Source organism: Melanotaenia boesemani, chromosome 21, assembly GCF_017639745.1.
Source record: "Melanotaenia boesemani isolate fMelBoe1 chromosome 21, fMelBoe1.pri, whole genome shotgun sequence".
NCBI lineage: Eukaryota > Metazoa > Chordata > Actinopteri > Atheriniformes > Melanotaeniidae > Melanotaenia > Melanotaenia boesemani.
Window position 1 is genome coordinate 21,879,476 of NC_055702.1, and position 26,450 is coordinate 21,905,925.

Below are 26,450 nucleotides of genomic sequence, written 5' to 3' on the forward strand. Positions count from 1 at the left end.
GTCTTGTCAACGAAATCTCATAAATGTCTCATTATGTTTTAGTCATCAGAGAGCCATTTTTAGCTAGTCACCGTCTCATTATCGTCATTAAAAAAAGGTTAGTCAACTAAATAAAATCATCGTTGACGAAGACAACACTGATTATAGTATTAAAATTTTCGGGTGGGGGGGACGGGACTCCAGTTTCTTTTCAGGGGGCCCAAAATCCCTGGCAGCGCCAATGCCTGCTGCACTCTGGTGCGATTCACACAGAAACCAGCCTCATGCAGGGATAGGCTTATGCTTCAGTTAGTGAAAGTGGATAGGAGCTTTGTCTGCCGAGGGCTTTTATAGATTATATGTTTTTCTAAAAAGTTGCAGGTACAATCATGAGATCCTTTCTAAAGGTTGCATTAATATGGCTGGTTTTAATGGAAAAAATCCAATTTAGCGGTTTAAGTTTCTCCTACAATATTTTTCTGCTTTTGAAGAGACCTCATAGCACATATTCAGTTGGTCAACTAACTAGGTTTTAGTACAAATCTCTTTCATTTGGCCAGTACACCAACAGTTAAAATATTTCTTCACATATATTTATAAAATAAAATATTTATGAGAAAGAAGGATGAAATGCTCAGGATTTACTAACTAAAAGGTAAAAAATTAGCAGGATGAATTTAAAGCTGTGAAGCTGGTTCCTTCTGAACACAGAAGGAACAATATATGATGAATATCAGCATCAGGTGAACAGACAGAAAGCAGGATTAGAATCTCACAGCTTCTAGATGGTGAGGAGAGAGAAATATTCACAATATGCACAATAATCCATCTATGCACCTTTAGTGCTTAATTATCCAGATATCTGGCCTATAAATTCTCTAAACTTTCATTTTTAGCTTGACTGCACCTGCAGCCTCCGCTACCGGGAGTTAAGGGGTTAACATCTTGTTTCTGGGTGTAGCGTCAGGTCTGTAGATGTAAATGTAAACATGTGCGGTATCCACAGAAAGTCCAGAATCTCAGCTAATAACGATGGGATTTATGGCTCTTTCAAGCCGGATCTTAAGGAGCTTTTCCTTTCAAAGAGCCATTTAAAAGACTGGCTCGTTCTCACATTACAAAATTTCACAATACATAAGAATGACAAACAATCAAAATATGTACCTATATGAAATCTACTATACAAGATTTAAAAATGATAGGACAAACATAGATACTGTAAAAAAGGATAAACCTGAGCAGTCTGTGCAAATTCTAGTAAATGTTTTGGATAGATCTCACAGTATTTGTTTCCAAACAATACTCTTTGTCCATAGATGCTTCACATGAATGGAGCGTGTTGGACATCAGACTTCTATGATTTCACAAATGTTATTTATTTTATTTTCATTTTACTCAACTGTACTACTTCTCATTTACTTATTGATTCATTTATTTATTCATTCATTAAAAACCTCAGAAACCTCAGCCCTAGAAATGGGAGAGCCAACACCAGGGTCCCCAGACTCTGCTTCCTCATTGGAAGACGTGTTAGTGGGATTGAGAAGGTCTTCCAAGTATTCCCTCCACCACCTCACAACGTCCCGAGTCGAAGTCAGCAGCCCGCCATCCCCACTGTACACAGTGTTGACGGCGCACCGCTTTACCCGCCTGAGCCGCCGGATGGTGGACCAGAATCTCCTCGAAGCCGACCGGAAGTATTTCTCCATGGCCTCTCCAAACTTCTCCCATGCCCGAGTTTTTGCCTTAGCGCCCGCCGAAGCTGCGCTCCGCTTAGCCGGCCGATACCCATCAGCTGTTTCTGGAGTCCCACAGGCAAAAAAGGCCCGATAGGACTCCTTCTTCAGCTTGATGGCATCCCTTACTGCCGGTGTCCACAAACGAGTTACCGCCACGACAGGCACCGACAACTTTGCTGCCACAGCTGTGGCTGGCCGCCTCAACAATAGAGGCACGGAACACAGCCCATTCGGACTCAATGTCCCCTGCCTCTGAAACTCTTTCTGACAGGGGATTCTGCCAGACGTTCCCAGCAGACCCTCACAACACAGCTGGGTCTGCCAGGCCTGACCGGCGTCCTCCCCCACCATCTGAGCCAACTCACCACCAGATGGTGATCAGTTGACAGCTCCACCCCTCTCTTCACCCGAGTGTCCAGGACATGCGGCCGCAAGTCCGACAGCACGACTACAAAGTCGATCATCGAACTGCGGCCTAGAGTGTCCTGGTGCCAAGTGCAAATGTGGACACTCTTATGTCTGAATAAGATGTTTGTTATGGACAGTCCATGACGAGCACAGAAGTCCAACAACAAAGCACCACTCGGATTTAGATTAGGGGGGCCGTTCCTCCCAATCACGCCCCTCCAGGTCTCGCTGTCATTGCCCATGTGAGCATTGAAGTCCCCCATCAAAACGAGCGAGTCCCCGGAAGGAGTGTTCTCCAACACCCCCAAGGACTCCAAAACCAAAAACTGCTATTTGGTGCATAAGCACAAACAACAGTCAGGACCCGTACCCCAACCTGTACCCCAACGGCATGCTGTATGAACAATCACCCAGATGGTCTCCACAGACCTCTCAAGATGGACCACCCAGGAAGAAAATTAAGCTTTTAAAGACATACTCAGATTCTGAGTCAGATGAAGAGGAAGAGGTACAACCTGTGTTGTAGAAAAATTACCAAGGGTAATTGGTAGGGTGGGGTTTAAATGGAGTGGGGAACAGGTGACAATGGTGTGGCAATCAGGGCGGCTCCAGGTGGAGCAGATGAGCCTGCATGTGCTGCAAAAAAGAACAACAGCTAAGTTGCCAAAATTCTTTAAAATTTAAGTCATCTTTTAGTTTCATTAAAAAAAATGTCAATAACACATTTCTGTATTTTCAGGCACGGTCTGAGTCTGGAATGAGTAAAAGTATATAAGGTTTATTTACAGGAGAAGTATTGAAAAAAGAATTACTTGCAAGTAAGAGAGTGATCGTCCCGACTCGCATGAAATCGGGAGAGACTCTGATAATTCATCAGAGAGAAACTGTTTTATTCAGCTGGTTCCTAGCTGAAGGTCAAACAGCAAAATAATATGAGGACTTAGTGGCCCCACTTTCTTCCAGTTTTCAGACAAAGCCCACATACCACATCAAGCTGATATCCCAAACAACTATTGCTATCCAGGAGGTGCGAAAACCAGTCTCAACTCTGCCGTATCAGAGCTCTGGAAAGAAAGTGGTCAGTCTGACCTCACACACGCATACAAAATAAAAACTGTAACTTCAGTATTCTGTAGAATGAGAACATAATATAAAAATGTAAAAGTGAATGGATTAACAATACTAAATTAATAAAGAAAAACTGAATATACATGTGATTATTATATGAGTATATATGAGTGATTACCATATGCAGCTAAATTTCTTTCACACCTGACAGGAATATACACAGGTACAGGGCTAGAAGACCCGGGAAATCAGCCACACACGCTGGAATAAAGGTAAGACCAAAAATAGGGTTTATTGAGCAACAGGGATGCAGATGCAGTCTTGTAGTGGTTACGCAGGGAGGGGGCAGTAGAGTCCTGCCAGTACTGGAGGGCAAGGAATCCTGAATCAGGGGGATCCCAGGAGGAAACAGTGGTGGTCCACAATCCACAGAAAGGCGAGGGTCAGCCAGGTCATAACATTGAGGCGAGAGGCAGATATCGGGGCAGGCAGGGTTCAGTAGTCAGTCTGAAACAGAGGTCGTATCCATATAAGCAGCAGGCAAGAAGGTCCAACAGGGGAGCAGGCAGCAGGAGGTCCAAGGTACGTATTGGCGTTGACAACAGGAATCTAGAACAAGACAAGAGGAAGGCTGGATATAACAGGGGAAGAGGAGCTGACCATCTCACAAGGAAGCCTGAACAGGAGAGGGTTTAAATGGAGAGGGGAACAGGTGACAATGGTGTGGCAATCAGGGCGGCTCCAGGTGGAGCAGATGAGCCTGATTAGGGAAGTGCAGGTGTTATACCCCTGAATTAGGGTAGAAAGAATCACGAGAGTGATTAATACTCCTTCCCTCACGCAGGGTTTTTTGCAATTACTGTACAAGTAGACAATATTGAACAAATATACCATGAAATCAACAGAAGAGAATGTTACAAAAACAAGATATGTTGCATAAAGACTACAAAAAAAAGTAGGCGGCTGCTATATCCCTCGAGGCAAAGGCAGGTGTCGAGGTAAAGCAATTATGTCCGAAAACCATATAAAACCTTAATTTAACTTCATCCAACTAGCATGTAACAAACTATAACAAGTTTAAACAATGTAATTACCATGAAGACATTTATATTATTCACCATTACCTGAATTAGGGTAGAAAGAATCATGAGAGTGATTAATACTCCTTCCCTCACGCGGGGTTTATTGCAATGAGGAAACAGCGCTGCAATTCCCCCTAGTGGTAGGTGAATCAATCGATCCCAGAGCAACAGGATTTAAGGCCTTTTAGCTGCTCACCCATACATAATAGATTACATTGAACAAATGACAAAATCCTTATAAATGAAATATGAGATGAACAGATTTTTAATTACTATTTAACTCTTAATTGAATTATTTATGTTTCACTATTTATTGAAAACCTTGTTACTCTTTTTAACTTTTTTTACCTCTTTTACAACGAAATCACCTCATGAATTAATTACCCCATCTTAAGAAAATACAAATTGTGGTTATGAGGAGGGGGGTATGCCTATGTTATATCAACCCATCACACAGGCAGCAACCATGACAGAGGACTACCCCATGCAGTGGTGAACAGCTCATTCAGGAGCCCATGACACGCTGGCCCTGCTTGCCTGCAAATACCTAGAGACTCCCGCATCCACAATTCCATGCAAACAAACCTTCTCAGTAACAGGCCATGTTATTCAGAAGAAACAGGCAGCTTTACATTCAGAAAATGTTAACCAGTTAGAATGCCTTAGCAACTGGCTAAAAGATATATAAGTTAAAGGACCACATGTAATTGTGTGATAGTGGAGTTCAAAACAGATAAAAGTTCCATTCATCTACCCTGTATGTGCTGAAAAAAAGAACAACAGCTAAGTTGCCAAAATTCTTTAAAATTTACATCATCTTTTAGTTTCATCAAAAAAAATGTGATTAACACATTTGTGTATTTTCAGGCACGGGAGATCCAAATTTACTTTTTATTTTTTATGATTATGGTGATTTTGCTGATGTTATTTTTCAGTCTCAATAAGATCTTTTGGAAATTTAAAAAATAAAAAGCAATTGTTATATCAACTTTTCAACTTTTTGTCATTTCTTTCTGTATTACCCTGTTACCCTGTGATTATTTAGATTAAAATTTTAATATATATATATATATATATATATATATATATATATGTATACTCCCGACACATGCTGTCATTTGGAGAAGACTGGAAACCTTTTTTTTTTTTAAATCATTTCAACATGAACAACAACCTTTCTAACGAAAGAGTTCCCTCACCTCTGACAAACAGAAAAATTATCTTGTTTCTGCAGGTACTGCTGCTCATTGTGAAATCATGAACAGCTTTTGCTTTTTCTCAAGAAATGCATGGGAGTAACAACCTTATGACTCAATAACCTGATTGTGTGATATGCGTCGCTAAAAGTCACTGAGTGATGTGACTTGGAGGCTCATAGCCTGCAGACTTTAGTTCACCGGTTGCAAACTCTAACCTCAGAGTATATGAGTATAGACACAGATTGGAAAACTGTTGCAGTGGAACTGATGTTTTAAAAACTCCGGCTCTTTGAAACAGTCTGATCCACACTCCAGACCAGTTGGTGGATGTAATTCATCCAATTCGCTTTTGCCAAATGCCAAAAATCTCAAGAAGAACTGTGGAATAATGGTGCGTACCAGTTATCTTGTCGTTCCATCTGCACTAACTCAGAAAAAATGGATGCCTCCAAAACAACCAATTTGTGAGCCTAATTACAAATGATGTATAACACTAGAAAATCACAAACCTGTGTAAAAATGTCACCATGTGAACAGCAGACTATTTTGGTGATAACGATTAATAAACCACACATATTAACATAACTTTTCACAAACAAACCTCACAATGTTTCTGTTACAGCAGCAGCCATCAGATTAAAATAAAGTACAGATATATAATAAAAAATGTAAAAATCTTATATGAATTCGGAGGTTTGCTTGATCCAGCATAATGAAAGTCATACAGTCAGACTTTATTCAGTTTTTTTTATATATATTTACAGAACAACATTATTATAGGTGATTATTGGAAATGTGCTCCAACAAATATGTTTTAAAAAATTATGTTGAAATTTATTCTCCAATAAATGTCACTGAGTCATGTTTTGTATTGAAGCTGCTGTCTGACTGGGAACTGCCTAACTAGGAACTGCCTAATTGGGAACTGTCTATGATTGCATAAAAATCATATATACTGAACCTGTCAGCTCCACTTTAACATGGTAACATCATGAACCGCATGATCCTCAGTCTCAGACCCAGCAGCAGCAGGTCCATCATCATGTCCAGATGAGGTTGAAGTTCTTCAGTTTACAATCAATCATCTGCAGCTGGTTCAAACAGAATAATCTCAGTAACACTGACATTAACTTTTATTCCACTGTGTGTTCTGCTGTAAGCAGATAATCTTATTTTCCACGTGCTGTACTAAATTTTTTATGTTCTCACCACCTTGATCAGCTGATAATTAAGGCCCCAAAAAAGGCCAAATGCCAATCCGACAAGGCACACAGATCTTATTATTATTGCGAAATACTCTCTGTCTTATTATCCCGTCTTTTTTGTAGTTGAGTTGGTTCCTGTTTTATTTAGAGGTTTCTGTTGGTACTTTAAAGACCTATTTATACACCTTTTTAAAATATTTTGTTACTCCTGAGTGCTGTATTTTATGATTAAACAGCACAAAATGAGTCAAAATGTGTCTCATGTCTTGCTACTGTGTATGCGACAAAATTCTGGTTGGTTCCACCAAATCTCACTCCAAGGATTATTGAAAAGTTTGCAGCCCTGCGGCTGTCCAGTTGATCTGAATTGATTCCATATTATTTTATGACAAGAAGAGAGAAGAGGCTGAGACACAACAAGGCGGGGATGGAGAGCTGAAGAGTAAGGACCAAATGAGTGATTGTGAGACAGAAAGAAAGAAAGAGACAGAAGCCATGACAGAGAGATGGAACAGAAGCACTGAGAGGCAGTCAAGTGAGGAGGAAAGACACTGGAATCAACTTTTAATCCGGCCCTGATCCTCGCCAACGTTTAGTCGCTCAGAAACATGATGGATGAATGAACATCCATCAAAACATGAAGTCTTTTACTAAATCGGACTTAACATTTTCCTTCATTTTCTGGTTTGATTGCCTGATAACAGAAGGTTCTATGAAGTTAAGCAGGTGGTGAAGGAGGCCTCCCTCAGTCCTCAGTCCTGCTGTATATGAGCAGCAGGTAAGGTGGAAAGCCAGGGGCATTGTGGGAAACCAGAACCAGCTGCCACACCAGGACTTTGAACTGCGTCCCTCAGGTCTGAGATTCAGAATCAAGACTAAAACCAAACCTTTGTTCCACGTGCTGTAGCATTTTAAACAGCTACAGATGACTTTAATCTTTTTGTGATTTTATTGAATCATGTTTTTGATTCTTTTTTTTTTTGTTGTTTTAATCTTGAGCATTTTTTATTATTCAAGGGACATTGATGTATCATTTCGTTTTTCATTTTTATTTTACTAGTTTGATGTCCTCAGTGGTTTTTTATTGCTGATTCCAGTGGACGATCATGTTTGATGTGTGTGAGTGGATTTTATTATTTGATGTTTCGGATATTGTGAGGACCTGTCTGTTTACTATGTTTCGCATCAGAGATAATGAAAATGACTCTACTTGGGGGGCTCTCCCTCTCTTCAGCCTGCGGAGGAAATAGAGGTGCCGCTGGGCTTTCTCCACCAGGGACGTGCGGTTGGCTGTCCAGGACTCGTCTTCACAGATGTGCAGCCCCAGGGACTTGGTGCTGCTCGCTTTCTCCACAGCAGCACCAATGATGGTCAGTGTGGCCTCTACTGAAGTCCACAATCTCTTTTGTTGTAAATGATGTCATATTCATCTGTGTAATTTCAATGTTTGATCTTTGCTTGATCTTTGTGCCACATTTCCTGTCTCTTCCATGATCAAAAGTTTGGGACAAGTTTGCAATACTCTCAGGTACAGCATTGTTCGTGTCGTCCCTGTGATGACAAAAGAGACACAGTTAAGGGTTATTCAAGACTTAAATTATTAATAAAAAATTGCATAAAAGAACCCCAAAACTTTATAATATATTTTGTGTCCCTTACCTTTCCAGTGTAAACAGCAGCAAGTTGTCATTGATAATTATGCTGTTACAGTGAAATGGTTAAGACAGGTGGATCAGGTTCTTGAGTCATAAGGTTGTTACTCCCAAGCATTTCTTGAGAAAAAGCAAAAGCTGTAAATGATTTCACAATGAGCAGCAGTACCTGCAAAAACAAGATAATTTTACTGTTTGTCAGAGGTGACAGAACTCTTTCTTTGGAAAAGAAATGATTGAAAAAAGGATTTCCAGTTTTCTCAGAAGGACGGCATGTCACTGCCATTAAAAGCTGTGGATTTTGTCATTGATATTCTTGATTCAAGCTTTATATTGTCAGTTTTGCAGTATGTGAGTACACACACAGGAATCAGTGAAGACGTTTCTCTCCATCCCACGGTACAAAAATACAAAGAATATTTTAAAGAAAAGAAAAACCGTAGAGTGTTTATAAATACACACAAATTGGAGTCACATATCTTCAGTCATGTCAGAGAACAGAGCTAACTTCTCTTGGTTGGACATGATTTTAATGGATAAATGTTTAATGAAAGTCAAACGATAATGTGTCATCTAGCTGTGTCAATCAACGGTCAAGTCAGGACCGTTGGATGACACAGCTAGATGAAGGAGCTGGGTGGAGCGTACCTCTGAATAATGACGTCTCTTTCATGGTAATTTCTTTAGCAACCTCAGCATGTCAGCTGTGTATATAAAGGCAGCCGACTATGTGAAGGAACAGCAGCATTCAGCCATCCAGGTGACTTTCTATAGTCCTACACTGTCTGCAGACACGTAAGTGTTTAACACTCTTCTTACTCTGTATTACGGAGGCTGAAAGTGTCCTCCATCTCCAGCAGCTAGCACCACTGCAGTTCCTGTTCTTCTGAATATAGCTTGATTAACTTATTTCTCTGTTTAGTTTTTCTGTTTGACACCTGAATCAGATGTTTCTTCTTGCACATTCCTGTCATCACTGCATTGTGTCTTCATTCCTGTATCCTCTCATTTTAAAGCAGAAATCCAGAGTGACCATGTACATCACCGAACTCCAAGTGTCTCTGAATAAAGCCGAGGAGGCCGAGCTCCGTGAATGTCACTTTAAAAAGCTCAGCATTGATCTGAACAAAGGAGTCGGAGGGAAGGAAATCCACCTGTGGTACAAAGAAGGAAACTGCTCACCGATCACCAGGATCCAGTTTTCCTTCAACACTGAAATGAGTGAGGGCCTAAACACTGCAGGGTACCACAAGGTGGACAAAAACCTCAATGCTGGAGCATGTGGAAATGAGATCTACCTGTGGTACTATAAGGGCTCCTCAGTGTATGATATCCCCATTGTGAAAGTTGACGTCTCTACTGACGATGAAGCCCAGAAGTTTAAGTTTGGTTGGGAGCGAACGGCCTGTGATCTGAACCGAAATGCTGGAAAACAATGGATCTACCTGTGGCTGCAAAGAGAGAAACAGGTGTACGTCTGTGACATCACTGCCAACAATTCCTCTGCAGGTGACCAAGAGTACTTCGAGAACGGTTACATCCGAGTGGATGAAAACACCAACAGAGGAGCAGGAGGGGCCAGCGTCTTCATCTGGTACCGCCTGACCACCGACCCAAAGGGAGGCCTCACAGATCTGCAGATTTCCACCAATGATAAAGAGTACGAGAACCTTCAAAACGGTAACTACCAACCAGTCAACCAGGATCTCAACGAGGGGACCAAAGGAAAGGATGTGTTCCTGTGGTACAACAAGGCCAACTGCGACTCCCCCATCAAAACCATCACTGTGATCTTCAACAAGGAGCTGGTGGAGCCGTTTCAACATGCCGGGGTCCATGTTATTGATAAAAGCCTCAACTCAGGCAATGGCTGTGGCTGCTGGCCTGCAACCCAGATCTTCCTGTGCTTTAGCAAGTGAGTCGTCATGGTAACGCATCTGAGCATCGTCATCAGCAAAAGCAGAAGAAAAAGTTTAATTAGTCTGGTGATGAATTTTCTCTTTCTGAAATAATGTTTTCAATGCAGAGATCTCAGAGGTTTTTTCTACCAACATGTAACTCTGTTATTGATCCTACAATCAGTCACATCAATCATTCTTCCGTGACTCTGTATGAATTCATTCTGATTTATCTTCTTTAATTAAAGTCCTGTTTGCATCTGACTCTCTTGTTGTGGTTATTCCTGTTTGACCTGTTAAACAGACGAAGAAATAAAATTCCATCTAAGATGAGATGAGAGCAGCTCAGCAGCATCACTCCATCAGTTCAGAGTGAGGGTGAATTTACCGTCGTCACATCGACTTCCTCACAGTTCAACTCTTATTCTGACACAGTTATGTTTCCAGCATGGCTTTTAATAAAAATAAGAAAGATAATTCAAAGCAAAGACTTTGATATGTTCCTTTACGGTGAAGGAAAGAAGCCAATAAAGTCCACTCTGATGTCTGGTTGGTTTTATTTTAGGGCGACTAAAATCTTTAATCTGTTTTATGACAGGATAGCTCAGAATATAAAGACCTAGCTTTTGGTCTGCAGAAAACTAGGTGTTAATCCTGAAGTTGCAGTCTCAACAAATGCGTGCTTGACGTTAAGATAGAGCAGCTTGGGTATAACTGAAACTTCTTCCTGCTCCGTCCACACATGACAGCGTTCTTATTGATGGTTCCATTTTTGTTTTCATAAATCCCAAACTTCCCGTCTAAAGGACCACCAGATTTTCAGATTTTTCCATCAGAATGAAGTTACAGCGACAGTTACATACACTTATGTTGGGATTGGGCAGGGAAAGAAAACAATGTTAACTCTGCTGCCAGAAGATGAAGGCCGGAGGCTGCAGAGCTAGTGCACTGGCCATTCCATTCCTGTTTCCGGTAACCCCACTCCCCCTGAATATCACCTCTTCTGGGCAGGATGTCCTGGTAAAGAGGAAGAGACACACCAGCATATCACCTTTAGAAAATATAAAAGAATTCTTATAAATGGATATTCTATAATCATTGGTTTGATCTTTTATTTAGGAATAACTAGATGGGGATGCAGTAGATTAGTGTTAGAAATCAAATCATATAATAAGGCATTAATAAATCCCAAACTCAAGCAGTTAATGAAATCTGATGGGTTATGAAATAAAGGGCCCGAGAGGCTAGGGTTAGGAGTAAAGTTCCTTGGTCAGAAAGTAAAGAGACAAATAAGAAGATACATATAAAGATAACATGGGATGGGGTTAATAAGAAAGTATTCAGTGATGTTAGGGTTTAAATCCCTGAGTAGGGGAATAATGAGATTTGATGATAATAACTGTAATAATGGACTCTATTTAACAATAAAGATATAATGATAATAATACTGATCCATATTTATTATAAGGAGATGATTATCTAAAACCCATCTCATTCACACTTCTGGGAGGTATCATATCTAATTTAGCTATCTAGATTTTTTCAGCTTTACATCACTGGGGGATGGACCAGCAGGGGTTAGACTGAACCACTGTGGTGCTGACCGCCTCCCCTCCATGAAGCAGGAAATTCTTGACTTTTGATTTATCTATCATAGCTGCTTTATGTCGTTTCTTGACTTTAATAATGCCTTTGATCTTTCTATCATTACCACCGCTCACCAGTCCACCAAGAGAGATGTCCTGACTGTGAGCAACACTCCACTCAAGGGAGACCCCATCATGGTACTCAATGTGGGACCAAACCGTAGACACCCCGGACCGACCGAGGCTCATAGAATTGAATCTAATGATCCAGACTTCTCCTTTATGGTCTGTTTCATTCACAAACTCATTAAAGCAGTACATCATCTTAAAAACGTTGCACAACCACACCTCCCACCCTCGACTGATAAGACGACTCGTAACCTGGCTGATGTGGTGAAACCAGCTACTCCAAATAGAAAAATTCAGAAGGTAATTGAAAACAATGAAAATCAGTGGGCCTGTACTACTGTAAAAATTCTTCAGTACAACTACACTGATAATATAGATCAGGAGGACCAAGCATTATTTGGTTTTCTTCACAGGACTGGGAGGGCCCATTTGAAATTGCAGCATTCTGGGCTAAAAGAAACCTGGGTCACTAACTCAAGACAGAGAGCCTGTACCAAGCTCAAGTTGTAATTGTGGCCAATCTGGCAGAGCGGTACCCCATCACCAGCCCATCACAACATCTAGATTCAGTTCATCCACCAGCACCCGATCCACATCGACTCCCCAGAACCAGACAGTGGGACCTGGTGGAGCCCTCCACCCCCACAAGAGGACCCCCAATGATAAACCAGCAGATAAAGGGAGTGGAGTAGTGATTTTAGACAGAGATCAATATTTAAAATAGGGCTACAGACAACTTAATGATAAAACCTATTACACTAAACTGAGAAGACCTATTTATATGGAAACAGTACCTATAATTGATAAAATTATTAACAATTTAAAAGAAATGTATTAATTTAAAACAGAAGAACTACTTGTTGGGATCCTCAGAACCGAGGGCAAGACTGTTTTATATGCTACCCAAGATTCACCAGGAGCGCTCCAAGTGGCCCGTCCCCTTTCAGGTCCCTCCTGGACGCCCCATTGTGTCCAACCATTAACAGTGAGACCTATAATACAGCCAAATATATTGACCACTTCCTCAGTCCTCTTTCCACCAAACATGAGAGTTCTATTAAAAATACTTATAATTTCATTGATAAAATTAAACAAATTAAACTCCCAGACAAAAGCATTTTATTCATAGTTGACATTGACAGTCTGTATACAAACATAGAAGGAAACTGAAGGAGAAAGAAAAAGAAGGAATTGAAGCGGTTAAAAAGATTTTCCAGAAATACCCCAACAAAAAGAAACCTGATTAAGAGCTGCTACAGCTGCTGGAAGTGAATGTAACCAGAAACGACTAAGTTTAAGGTGAGTTCTACTTACAGGTCATGGGGAACAGCAATGGGGAAGAAGTTTGCTCCAGCTTATGCCAACTTTTTAATGGCAGACTGGGAAACTTCAGCTCTAGAAAGCTGTGATACACAGGCCTCACATTCCTACAGGTTCCTGGATGACATCTAGGGAGTGTGGGTGACTCAAAACAGGACTTTGAGCTTCTCTTGAGCACCTTAAATAATCATCCATTTCACTTAAATCAACCAGAAACACACATTCAATAGATTTCTAGACACAACAACATATAAAGGAAATAATTTCAAGAGCCACAAATTGGAAATGAAAGTTTTTTTCAAACCCAGTGATACTCATGCCCTTCTGCAGAAAACCAGCTTCCATCCGAAACACACGTTTGCTGGCCTGGTAAAATTTCAGCTGCTGAGATTCTACAGAATCTGCACACAGCAGTCTGACTTTGCTGCAGACACTAAAGTGCTGTTTCACTCTTTGTCCAGCAGAGGATACTGTCGCTCCTTTCTTAGGAAATGTCTCACGTCTTTCCTCCAGACCAGACTGATCAATGTGTCTCCTATTCTTACTTTGGTCATCACATATTCTCCCCCCACAGTGAAATTAGTTTGTGTGCTCGGGAATAACTTCCAGGACCTGCTCCAGAACGCTGGGCTCCTCAAAGACCACCAGATGATAGGGGCTGTTAGAAGGAACCAGAGTCTAAAAGATCATTTCATCAGAGCCAAGGTGAAACCAGTGAACCCAGAACCAGGAACCTTGGTCAGTTTTTCAACATCGTCAGTGGTTGTGTAGCTCCTACAATAAGATTGCTTTTTTATGTGATTGTAGAGGTACCCAACATTCAAAGATCTATGTGTGTTTGATGACTTGTAGAGTGTGTGGCCTCCAGTATGTTGGTGAAACTGGCAACACTTTATTAGTCAGATTCACCCAACAGGGATACAATATCCTGAAGAGGAGGGAAACCCATACGGTACTGGTCAAGGGGATTGTAAGCATTTACTGCTGCATCCATGCATGCAATTATAGGTACCGTTTCCATATAAATGATATCTTTAGCCTAGACTTTCCCATCAACAGGGACTCTGCCATTGATGCCCTACTTAATCATACAAAGATGTCACACAAGAAAATAGCAGATCTATAAGTTAAACATATAGCAACACATTGTTAGCTTGTTGTTTGGTTATTTTCATCAATAATTACAAAATTCAAAGGAATTGTTTTAGACTTAGGTTTCCCAACCAACAGCAAATACTTTCTGATCTACTTAGGGTTATACATTACACAGATAAAGTGCCAAGTGTGGAATCAATTACTCCAAAAAAGCAAAGAACAACAACATCCTTACTTTAGTAACTGTGGCTTTATTTCTAAGAATTTTCTGAAGTGCAATACTCCACCCTGAACATACACATGCCCAAAATATGAGCAGTGCTGAACTTGACCTAGTCTGCCAGTGAAATTATGGATTATGGTTAAAATATGTCCATATATCGTTTTGTCGCTTCCGACCACCAAACCCCTTCGACGACGCTGCCGCCATGATTCATCTATGAATGAATAAACTGCTTGTCTGTGTGCGAGCTGCACGTCTAGTGGTGGGCGTAGCCAAGGTGCAGCAGCATTGCTGAATGACAGATTGCGCTCAGATTTTTGAAATGCATTTTTAATGTTGGACAATCAGCCCTTGAACATTTTCGTCTAGTCTTGTCAACGAAATCTCATAAATGTCTCATTATGTTTTAGTCATCAGCGAGCCATTTTTAGCTAGTCACCGTCTCATTATCGTCATTAAAAAAAGGTTAGTCAACTAAATAAAATCATCGTTGACGAACACAACACTGATTATAGTATTAAAATTTTAAGGTGGGGGGGACGGGACTCCAGTTTCTTTTCAGGGGGCCCAAAATCCCTGGCAGTGCCCCTGCCTGCTGCACTCTGGTGCGATTCACACAGAAACCAGCCTCATGCAGGGATAGGCTTATGCTTCAGTTAGTGAAAGGGGATAGGAGCTTTGTCTGCCAAGGGCTTTTATAGATTATATGTTTTTCTAAAAAGTTGCAGGTACAGTCACGAGATCCTTTCTAAAGGTTGCATTAATATGGCTGGTTTTAATGGAAAAAATCCAATTTAGCGGTTTAAGTTTCTCCTACAATATTTTTCTGCTTTTGAAGAGACCTCATAGCACATATTCAGTTGGTCAACTAACTAGATTTTAGTACAAATCTCTTTCATTTGGCCGGTAACCACTTGAAACATAGTTAATCTGTCCCAGGGTTCGAAATACGGGGGAGCTTGGCCCCCCTGAAAGGCAGAGGAGCTCCCCTAAAGAGATTCAGCTTATACGTTCGGGGAAGCCCTAAAAATCTTCCGCTCTCCTTCCAGTTCTCACCAAAACCAGGCTGATATCCTTAACAACTATTGCTAGCTAACAGGTGTGTGTTTCCCATATCCAAGGTCTGGAAGAGAGTGGTCAGTCTCTCTGAAAAACAGTGAACACTGAAAAACAGTAACTTCAATATTCTGTAAAATGAGAACACACAATATGAAAATGTAACAATGAATGGATTAACAATAATAAATGAATAAAGAAAACTGAATATACATGTGATTATTATATGAGTATATATGAGTGATTACCATATGCAGCAAAATTTCTTTCACAACACTCAAACCCGGGTATTAATGCAAAACCACAATACGCAGCACGGAGCTATACACACCTACTGCTGGTCATGTGCACCTTTTACGGAGGCAGCATTGAGAGCATCCTGACCAGCTGGGTCACTGTGTGGTTCGGGAGCTGCACAGAGCACAGAGCAGAAAAACATTGCAGCGCATAGAGAACACAGCTGGGAAGATCACTAGTATCCCACCTCCCCCTCTCTTGGACATTTATAACACCCGGCTCACCTTCAAAGCAGCCGTCATTGTGAGGGACTCCAGCCCTCCCCGCACAGCCTGTTTCCTGCTTCCTGCCATTTGGAGAAGGTACCGGAGCCTCCGGGCTGCTTTAGCAGACTTATGAAGAGCTTCACCCACCAGACTCTGAACTCTGAACTCCCCCTCAGCACTTACTGGACACAGAAATTTCTCTAAACACACACACACACATGCACACACACACACACACACACACACACACACACACACACACACACACACACACGGTGGCTCCTCATTAAGAATATATATTAAGTAGCCTTTTTGCAGTTCTAAAGTAGTTTTATTTAGCTGGCTGAGGGAAAAATGGCTCTTTGGATTGGAAAGGCTGCAGACCCCTGCACTAAACACATAAACAGGTTTAGCAGCAGTTTTCTCTTTAAACACCAACAGTTAAAATATTTCTTCATATATATTTATAAAATAAAATATTTATGAGAAAGAAGGATGAAATGCTCAGGATTTACTAACTAAAAGGTAAAGCTGTGAAGCTGCTTCCTTCTGAACACAGAAAGAACAATATATGATGAATATCAGCATCAGTTGAACAGACAGAAAGCAGGATTAGAGTCTCACAGCTTCTAGATGGTGAGGAGAGAGAAATATTCACAATATGCACAATAATCCATCTATGCACCTTTAGTGCTTCATTATCCAGCTTTCTGGCCTATAAATTCTCTAAACTTTCATTTTTAGCTTGACTGCACCTGCGGCCTCCGCTACCGGGAGTTAAGGGGTTAACATCTTGTTTCCGGGTGTAGCGTCAGGTCTGTAGATGTAAATGTAAACATGTGCTGTATCCACAGAAAATCCAGAATCTCAGCTAATAACGATGGGATTTATGGCTCTTTCAAGCCGGATCTTAAGGAGCCTTTCCTTTCAAAGAGCCATTTAAAAGACTGGCTCGTTCTCACATTACAAAATTTCACAATACATAAGAATGACAAACAATCAAAATATGTACCTATATGAAATCTACTATACAAGATTTAAAAATGATAGGACAAACATAGATAAAAAAGGATAAACCTGAGCAGTCTGTGCAAATTCTAGTAAATGTTTTGGATAGATCTCACAGTATTTGTTTCCAAACAATACTCTTTGTCCATAGATGCTTCACATGAATGGAGCGTGTTGGACATCAGACTTCTATGATTTCACAAATGTTATTTATTTTATTTTCATTTTACTCAACTGTACTACTTCTCATTTACTTATTGATTCATTTATTTATTCATTCATTAAAAACCTCAGAAACCTCAGCCCTAGAAATGGGAGAGCCAACACCAGGGTCCCCAGACTCTGCTTCCTCATTGGAAGACGTGTTAGTGGGATTGAGAAGGTCTTCCAAGTATTCCCTCCACCACCTCACAACGTCCCGAGTCGAAGTCAGCAGCCCGCCATCCCCACTGTACACAGTGTTGACGGCGCACCGCTTTACCCGCCTGAGCCGCCGGATGGTGGACCAGAATCTCCTCGAAGCCGACCGGAAGTATTTCTCCATGGCCTCTCCAAACTTCTCCCATGCCCGAGTTTTTGCCTTAGCGCCCGCCGAAGCTGCGCTCCGCTTAGCCGGCCGATACCCATCAGCTGTTTCTGGAGTCCCACAGGCAAAAAAGGCCCGATAGGACTCCTTCTTCAGCTTGATGGCATCCCTTACTGCCGGTGTCCACAAACGAGTTCCGGGGTTACCGCCACGACAGGCACCGACAACTTTGCTGCCACAGCTGTGGCTGGCCGCCTCAACAATAGAGGCACGGAACACAGCCCATTCGGACTCAATGTCCCCTGCCTCTGAAACTCTTTCTGACAGGGGATTCTGCCAGACGGTCCCAGCAGACCCTCACAACACAGCTGGGTCTGCCAGGCCTGACCGGCGTCCTCCCCCACCATCTGAGCCAACTCACCACCAGATGGTGATCAGTTGACAGCTCCACCCCTCTCTTCACCCGAGTGTCCAGGACATGCGGCCGCAAGTCCGACGGCACGACTACAAAGTCGATCATCGAACTGCGGCCTAGAGTGTCCTGGTGCCAAGTGCAAATGTGGACACTCTTATGTCTGAATAAGATGTTTGTTATGGACAGTCCATGACGAGCACAGAAGTCCAACAACAAAGCACCACTCGGATTTAGATTAGGGGGGCCGTTCCTCCCAATCACGCCCCTCCAGGTCTCGCTGTCATTGCCCATGTGAGCATTGAAGTCCCCCAGCAGAACGAGGGAGTCCCCGGAAGGAGTGCTCTCCAAGGACTCCAAAACCAAAAACTGCTATTTGGTGCATAAGCACAAACAACAGTCAGGACCCATACCCTAACCCGAAGGCGGAGGAAGGCTAGCCTTTCATCCACCGGGGTAAACCCCAATGTACAGGCGCCAAGTCGGGGTGTGTGAAAATAAAAAAAATAAAAAAAAATGATAAATTGAACTGATCAAAGTCGAATGTTTAAGTGATTTGCTAGCTTAGCAGCTGGTATTCTAATAACTTATTGTGTTTGTGTGTGTGTTATTCTACTGCAGGTATGCAACTGAGATTCTTGGTGGAGACACCTATATCTCCTGCTCAGTAGTACTGCCTGCCCTCTGCCACCTGCATCAAGTGGTGAAGGTCTCTGAAGAAGACTCTGCAAATGTGGTGAGCTTCAAGACAACCTCCGTGGACGATTTAGCCTCCCGCCAAGAAAATACTAACAATGCATGGCTCAAGCTTGCAACGGCGCTGGATCCACGTTTCAAAGACTTGAAGAGTCTGCCCAAGAGTAAAGGAGAACAGATGTGGACCTCACTTGGAGGCATGCTGTATGAACAATCACCCAGATGGTCTCTGCAGACCTCTCAAGATGGACCACCCAGGAAGAAAATTAAGCTTTTAAAGACAGACTCAGATTCTGAGTCAGATGAAGAGGTACAACCTGTGTTGTAGAAAAATTACCAAGGGTAATTGGTAGGGTAGGGTTTAAATGAAGTGGGGAACAGGTGACGATGGTGTGGCAATCAGGGCGGCTCCAGGTGGAGCAGATGAGCCTGATTAGGGAAGTGCAGGCAGCAACCATGACAGAGAACTACCCCATGCAGTGGTGAACAGCTCATTCAGGAGCCCATGACACGCTGGCCCTGCTTGCCTGCAAATCCCTAGCGACTCCCGCATTCACAGTTCCATGCAAACAAATCTTCTCAGTAACAGGCCATGTTATTCAGAAGAAATGGGCAGCTTTACGTTCAGAAAATGTTAACCAGTTAGAATGCCTTAGCAACTAGCTAAAAGATTAATAAGTTAAAGGACCACATGTAATTGTGTGATAGTGGAGTTCAAAACAGATAAAAGTTCCATTCATCTACCCTGTATGTGCTGCAAAAAAGAACAACAGCTAAGTTGCCAAAATTCTTTAAAATTTACGTCATCTTTTAGTTTCATTAAAAAAAATGTGATTAACACATTTGTGTATTTTCAGGCACGGGAGATCCAAATTTACTTTTTATTTTTTATGATTATGGTGATTATGCTGATGTTATTTTTCAGTCTCAATAAGATCTTTTGGAAATTTAAAAAATAAAAAGCAATTGTTATATCAACTTTCAACTTTTTGTCATTTCTTTCTGTGTTACCCTGTTACCCTGTGATTATTTAGATTAAAATTTTTAATCCTTTGACACCCCTAATATATATATATATATATATATATATATATATATATATATGTATATTCCTATATATATATATATATAGGAATGTGACAATATAAAGCTTGAATCAAGAATATCAAAGACAAAATTCACAGCTTTTAATGGCAGTGACATGCCGTCCTTCTGAGAAAACTGGGAACCCTTTTTTAAATTATTTCAACATGAACAACAACCTTTCCTAAGAGGGAGTTCTCTCACCTTTGACAGACAATAAAATTATTCTTTTCTTGTTTCTGCAGGTACTGCTGCTCATTGTGAAATCATGAACAGCTTTTGCTTTTTCTCAAGAAATGCATGGGAGTAACAACCTTATGACTCAATAACCTGATTGTGTGATATGCGTCGCTAAAAGTCACTGAGTGATGTGACTTGGAGGCTCATAGCCTGCAGACTTTAGTTCACCGGTTGCAAACTCTGACCTCAGAGTATATGAGTATAGACACAGATTGGGAAACTGTTGCAGTGGAACTGATGTTTTAAAAACTCCGGCTCTTTGAAACAGTCTGTTCCACACTCCAGACCAGTTGGTGGATGTAATTCATCCAATTCGCTTTTGCCAAATGCCAAAAATCTCAAGAACTGTGGAATATTGGTGTGTTCCAGTTATCTTGTCGTTCCATTTGCACTAACTCAGAAACAATGGATGCCTCCAAAACAACCAATTTGTGAGCCTAATTACAAATGACGTATAACACTAGAAAATCACAAACCCGTTTAAAAAAGTCACCATGTGAACAGCAGACTATTTTGGTGATAACGATTAATAAACCACACATATTAACATAACTTTTCACAAACAAACCTCACAATGTTTCTGTTACAGCAGCAGCCATCAGATTAAAATAAAGTACAGATATATAATAAAAAATGTAAAAATCTTACATGAATTTGGAGGTTTGCTTGATCCAGCATAATGAAAGTCATACAGTCAGACTTTACTCAGTTTTTTTATATATATATTTACAGAACAACATTATTATAAGTGATTATTGGAAATGTGCTCCAACAAATATGTTTTAAAAAATTATGTTGAAATTTATTCTCCAATAAATGTCACTGAGTCATGTTTTGTATTGAAGCTGCTGTCTGACTGGGAACTGTGATGGAAATCATTGTGTGAGCTTGGCCTAAACTGTATTAAAGCTGTCATAAGATGCAGCTTTACTGTTACACTTACAAATTAGTTGATATTGTGTGATGAAATCGTGATCTTGTATTTAAATAAAATGACAAAAAAAAAAAAAAAATTATATGCACTGCACTAGCACTACATGACAGCACCTGGGTCCAACTGGACTCAAAAGGTGTCTGGCTATCACTTAATTGTGACGTCCCATCTTGTTTGAAGTCATGCTTGTGTTGTTCTTACTCTCAAATGTAAGTTGCTTTGGATAAAAGTGTCTGCTAAATGACTGTCGAATAGAATAGAATAGAATTATCATGTGGCCTTTTCACTCTAAAGTTCAGTGAAACTTACAGACGCTGGCCAGTTCTCTTTATAGTTTCCCTTTTCCTGTTTACTAGCAGGGTGAAGTGAAGAGCAAAGATCACCTGCTGTCTCAAGTTTAGTCTAGTTTCCTTTTATGGAGAACTCTCTCAAAATTTGCCCTAGCAACAACCTTTAATAGATATCCCCATCGAGACATGCATGATGATGATTGTTAGAAATGGCGTGATCAGAGATCTATATAACTTTGTGACATTTCCTTGTTTGATCAGAGAGATCTCTCTGCATGCTTGACTGCATGTTTTTTTTATATTTCTCTTTGCTATAATAAACTTGTGAAAGACAGTTTGACTCAGCATCATTTTTGATTCTCCCCACGAAGATTTTTCCAGCACAGAACTGTCTGACTGGGAACCTGGGAACTGTCTTACCGGGAACTGCCTAACTGGGAACTGCCTAACTGCGAACTGCCTAACTAGGAACTGCCTAATTGGGAACTGTCTATGATTGCATAACAATCATATATACTGAACCTTTCAGCTCCACTTTAACATGGTAACATCATGAACCGCATGATCCTCAGTCTCAGACCCAGCAGCAGCAGGTCCATCATCATGTCCAGATGAGGCTGAAGTTCTTCAGTTTACAATCAATCATCTGCAGCTGGTTCAAACAGAATAATCTCAGTAACACTGACATTAACTTTTATTCCACTGTATGTTCTGCTGTAAGCAGATAATCTTATTTTCCACATGCTGTACTAAATTTTTTATGTTCTCACCACCTTGATCAGCTGATAATTAAGGCCCCAAAAAAGGCCAAATGCCAATCCGACAAGGCACACAGATCTTATTATTATTGCGGAATTCTCTCTGTCTTATTATCCCTTCTTTTTTGTAGTTGAGTTGGTTCCTGTTTTATTTAGAGGTTTCTGTTGGTACTTTGAAGACCTATTTATACACCTTTTTAAAATATTTTGTTACTCCTGAGTGCTGTATTTTATGATTAAACAGCACAAAATGAGTCAAAATATGTCTAATGCCTTTCTACTGTGTATGCAACAGAATTTTGGTTGGTTCCACCAAATCTCACTCCAAGGATTATTGAAATGTTTGCAGCCCTGTGGCTGTCCAGTTGATCTGAATTGATTCCATATTATTTTATGACAAGAAGAGAGAAGAGGCTGAGACACAACAAGGTGGGGATGGAGAGCTGAAGAGTAAGGACCAAATGAGTGATTGTGAGACAGAAAGAAAGAAAGAGACAGAAGCCATGACAGAGAGATGGAACAGAAGCACTGAGCGGCAGTCAAGTGAGGAGGAAAGACACTGGAATCAACTTTTAATCCGGCCCTGATCCTCGCCAACGTTTAGTCGCTCAGAAACATGATGGATGAATGAAAATCCATCAAAGCATGAAGTCTTTAATTGAATCGGATTTAACATTTTCCTTCATTTTCTGGTTTGATTGCTTGACAACAGAAGGTTCTATGAAGTTAAGCAGGTGGTGAAGGAGGCCTCCCTCAGTCCTCAGTCCTGCTGTATATGAGCAGCAGGTAAGGTGGAAAGCCAGGGGCATTGTGGGAAACCAGAACCAGCTGCCACACCAGGACTTTGAACTGCGTCCCTCAGGTCTGAGATTCAGAATCAAGACTAAAACCAAACCTTTGTTCCACGTGCTGTAGCATTTTAAACAGCTACAGATGACTTTAATCTTTTTGTGATTTTATTGAATCATGTTTTTGATTCTTTTTTTTTGTTGTTGTTTTAATCTTGAGCATTTTTTATTATTCAAGGGACATTGATGTATCATTTCGTTTTTCATTTTTATTTTACTAGTTTGATGTCCTCAGTGTTTTTTTATTGCTGATTCCAGTGAACGATCATGTTTGATGTGTGTGAGTGGATTTTATTATTTGATGTTTCGGATATTGTGAGGACCTGTCTGTTTACTATGTTTCGCATCAGAGATAATGAAAATGACTCTACTTGGGGGGCTCTCCCTCTCTTCAGCCTGCGGAGGAAATAGAGGTGCCGCTGGGCTTTCTCCACCAGGGACGTGCGGTTGGCTGTCCAGGACTCGTCTTCACAGATGTGCAGCCCCAGGGACTTGGTGCTGCTCGCTTTCTCCACAGCAGCACCAATGATGGTCAGTGTGGCCTCTACTGAAGTCCACAATCTCTTTTGTTGTAAATGATGTCATATTCATCTGTATAATTTCAATGTTTGATCTTTGCTTGATCTTTGTGCCACATTTGCTGTCTCTTCCATGATCAAAAGTTTGGGACAAGTTTGCAGTACTCTCAGGTACAGCATTGTTCGTGTCGTCCCTGTGATGACAAAAGAGACACAGTTAAGGGTTATTCAAGACTTAAATTATTAATAAAAAATTGCATAAAAGAACCCCAAAACTTTATAATATATTTTGTGTCCCTTACCTTTCCAGTGTAAACAGCAGCAAGTTGTCATTGATAATTATGCTGTTACAGTGAAATGGTTAAGACAGGTGGATCAGGTTCTTGAGTCATAAGGTTGTTACTCCCAAGCATTTCTTGAGAAAAAGCAAAAGCTGTAAATGATTTCACAATGAGCAGCAGTACCTGCAAAAACAAGATAATTTTACTGTTTGTCAGAGGTGACAGAACTCTTTCTTTGGAAAAGAAATGATTGAATAAAGGATTTCCAGTTTTCTCAGAAGGACGGCATGTCACTGCCATTAAAAGCTGTGGATTTTGTCATTGATATTCTTGATTCAAGCTTTATATTGTCAGTTTTGCAGTATGTGAGTACACACACAGGAATCAATGAAGACGTTTCTCTCCATCCCACGGTGCAAAAATACAAAGAATATTTTAAAGAAAAGAAAAACCGTAGAGTGTTTATAAATACACACAAATTGGAGTCACATATCTTCAGTCATGTCAGAGAACAGAGCTAACTTCTCTTGGTTGGACATGATTTTAATGGATAAATGTTTAATGAAAGTCAAACGATAATGTGTCATCTAGCTGTGTCAATCAACGGTCAAGTCAGGACCGTTGGATGACACAGCTAGATGAAGGAGCTGGGTGGAGCGTACCTCTGAATAATGACGTCTCTTTCATGGTAATTTCTTTAGCAACCTCAGCATGTCAGCTGTGTATATAAAGGCAGCCAACTATGTGAAGGAACAGCAGCATTCAGCCATCCAGGTGACTTTCTATAGTCCTACACTGTCTGCAGACACGTAAGTGTTTAACACTCTTCTTACTCTGTATTACGGAGGCTGAAAGTGTCCTCCATCTCCAGCAGCTAGCACCACTGCAGTTCCTGTTCTTCTGAATATAGCTTGATTAACTTATTTCTCTGTTTAGTTTTTCTGTTTGACACCTGAATCAGATGTTTCTTCTTGCACATTCCTGTCATCACTGCATTGTGTCTTCATTCCTGTATCCTCTCATTTTAAAGCAGAAATCCAGAGTGACCATGTACATCACCGAACTCCAAGTGTCTCTGAATAAAGCCGAGGAGGCCGAGCTCCGTGAATGTCACTTTAAAAAGCTCAGCATTGATCTGAACAAAGGAGTCGGAGGGAAGGAAATCCACCTGTGGTACAAAGAAGGAAACTGCTCACCGATCACCAGGATCCAGTTTTCCTTCAACACTGAAATGAGTGAGGGCCTAAACACTGCAGGGTACCACAAGGTGGACAAAAACCTCAATGCTGGAGCATGTGGAAATGAGATCTACCTGTGGTACTATAAGGGCTCCTCAGTGTATGATATCCCCATTGTGAAAGTTGACGTCTCTACTGACGATGAAGCCCAGAAGTTTAAGTTTGGTTGGGAGCGAACGGCCTGTGATCTGAACCGAAATGCTGGAAAACAATGGATCTACCTGTGGCTGCAAAGAGAGAAACAGGTGTACGTCTGTGACATCACTGCCAACAATTCCTCTGCAGGTGACCAAGAGTACTTCGAGAACGGTTACATCCGAGTGGATGAAAACACCAACAGAGGAGCAGGAGGGGCCAGCGTCTTCATCTGGTACCGCCTGACCACCGACCCAAAGGGAGGCCTCACAGATCTGCAGATTTCCACCAATGATAAAGAGTACGAGAACCTTCAAAACGGTAACTACCAACCAGTCAACCAGGATCTCAACGAGGGGACCAAAGGAAAGGATGTGTTCCTGTGGTACAACAAGGCCAACTGCGACTCCCCCATCAAAACCATCACTGTGATCTTCAACAAGGAGCTGGTGGAGCCGTTTCAACATGCCGGGGTCCATGTTATTGATAAAAGCCTCAACTCAGGCAATGGCTGTGGCTGCTGGCCTGCAACCCAGATCTTCCTGTGCTTTAGCAAGTGAGTCGTCATGGTAACGCATCTGAGCATCGTCATCAGCAAAAGCAGAAGAAAAAGTTTAATTAGTCTGGTGATGAATTTTCTCTTTCTGAAATAATGTTTTCAATGCAGAGATCTCAGAGGTTTTTTCTACCAACATGTAACTCTGTTATTGATCCTACAATCAGTCACATCAATCATTCTTCCGTGACTCTGTATGAATTCATTCTGATTTATCTTCTTTAATTAAAGTCCTGTTTGCATCTGACTCTCTTGTTGTGGTTATTCCTGTTTGACCTGTTAAACAGACGAAGAAATAAAATTCCATCTAAGATGAGATGAGAGCAGCTCAGCAGCATCACTCCATCAGTTCAGAGTGAGGGTGAATTTACCGTCGTCACATCGACTTCCTCACAGTTCAACTCTTATTCTGACACAGTTATGTTTCCAGCATGGCTTTTAATAAAAATAAGAAAGATAATTCAAAGCAAAGACTTTGATATGTTCCTTTACGGTGAAGGAAAGAAGCCAATAAAGTCCACTCTGATGTCTGGTTGGTTTTATTTTAGGGCGACTAAAATCTTTAATCTGTTTTATGACAGGATAGCTCAGAATATAAAGACCTAGCTTTTGGTCTGCAGAAAACTAGGTGTTAATCCTGAAGTTGCAGTCTCAACAAATGCGTGCTTGACGTTAAGATAGAGCAGCTTGGGTATAACTGAAACTTCTTCCTGCTCCGTCCACACATGACAGCGTTCTTATTGATGGTTCCATTTTTGTTTTCATAAATCCCAAACTTCCCGTCT

At 41.1% G+C, this 26,450-nt stretch overlaps 2 protein-coding genes across 4 annotated transcripts; both read left to right on the forward strand.

The window, feature by feature from the left end:
* Positions 1–9,043: 9,043 nt before the first annotated feature.
* On the forward strand, positions 9,044–10,494 carry LOC121631995. Of its 2 annotated transcripts, none has more exons than XM_041973117.1 (2): positions 9,044–9,127; positions 9,349–10,494. In XM_041973117.1, the coding sequence occupies exon 2, from the start codon at positions 9,367–9,369 to the stop codon at positions 10,249–10,251; it is 885 nt and encodes a 294-aa protein (XP_041829051.1). In that variant the 5' UTR covers positions 9,044–9,127; positions 9,349–9,366; the 3' UTR covers positions 10,252–10,494. The 2 variants fall into 2 exon arrangements, with proteins under 2 accessions (XP_041829051.1, XP_041829050.1); XM_041973116.1 differs by having other exon boundaries at positions 9,054–9,127; positions 9,352–10,494.
* A 13,952-nt stretch (positions 10,495–24,446) lies between these two features.
* On the forward strand, positions 24,447–25,912 carry LOC121631990. Of its 2 annotated transcripts, none has more exons than XM_041973110.1 (2): positions 24,447–24,545; positions 24,767–25,912. In XM_041973110.1, exon 2 carries the CDS (start codon positions 24,785–24,787, stop codon positions 25,667–25,669), a length of 885 nt encoding a protein of 294 aa, XP_041829044.1. In that variant the 5' UTR covers positions 24,447–24,545; positions 24,767–24,784; the 3' UTR covers positions 25,670–25,912. The 2 variants fall into 2 exon arrangements, with proteins under 2 accessions (XP_041829044.1, XP_041829043.1); XM_041973109.1 differs by having other exon boundaries at positions 24,474–24,545; positions 24,770–25,912.
* Positions 25,913–26,450: the final 538 nt, after the last annotated feature.

What these genes read in the sequence shown, in the direction of transcription:
- LOC121631995 (XM_041973117.1), top strand. Translation starts at nt 9,367, where the DNA reads ATGTACATCACCGAACTCCAAGTGTCTCTGAATAAAGCCGAGGAGGCC.
- LOC121631990 (XM_041973110.1), top strand. Translation starts at nt 24,785, where the DNA reads ATGTACATCACCGAACTCCAAGTGTCTCTGAATAAAGCCGAGGAGGCC.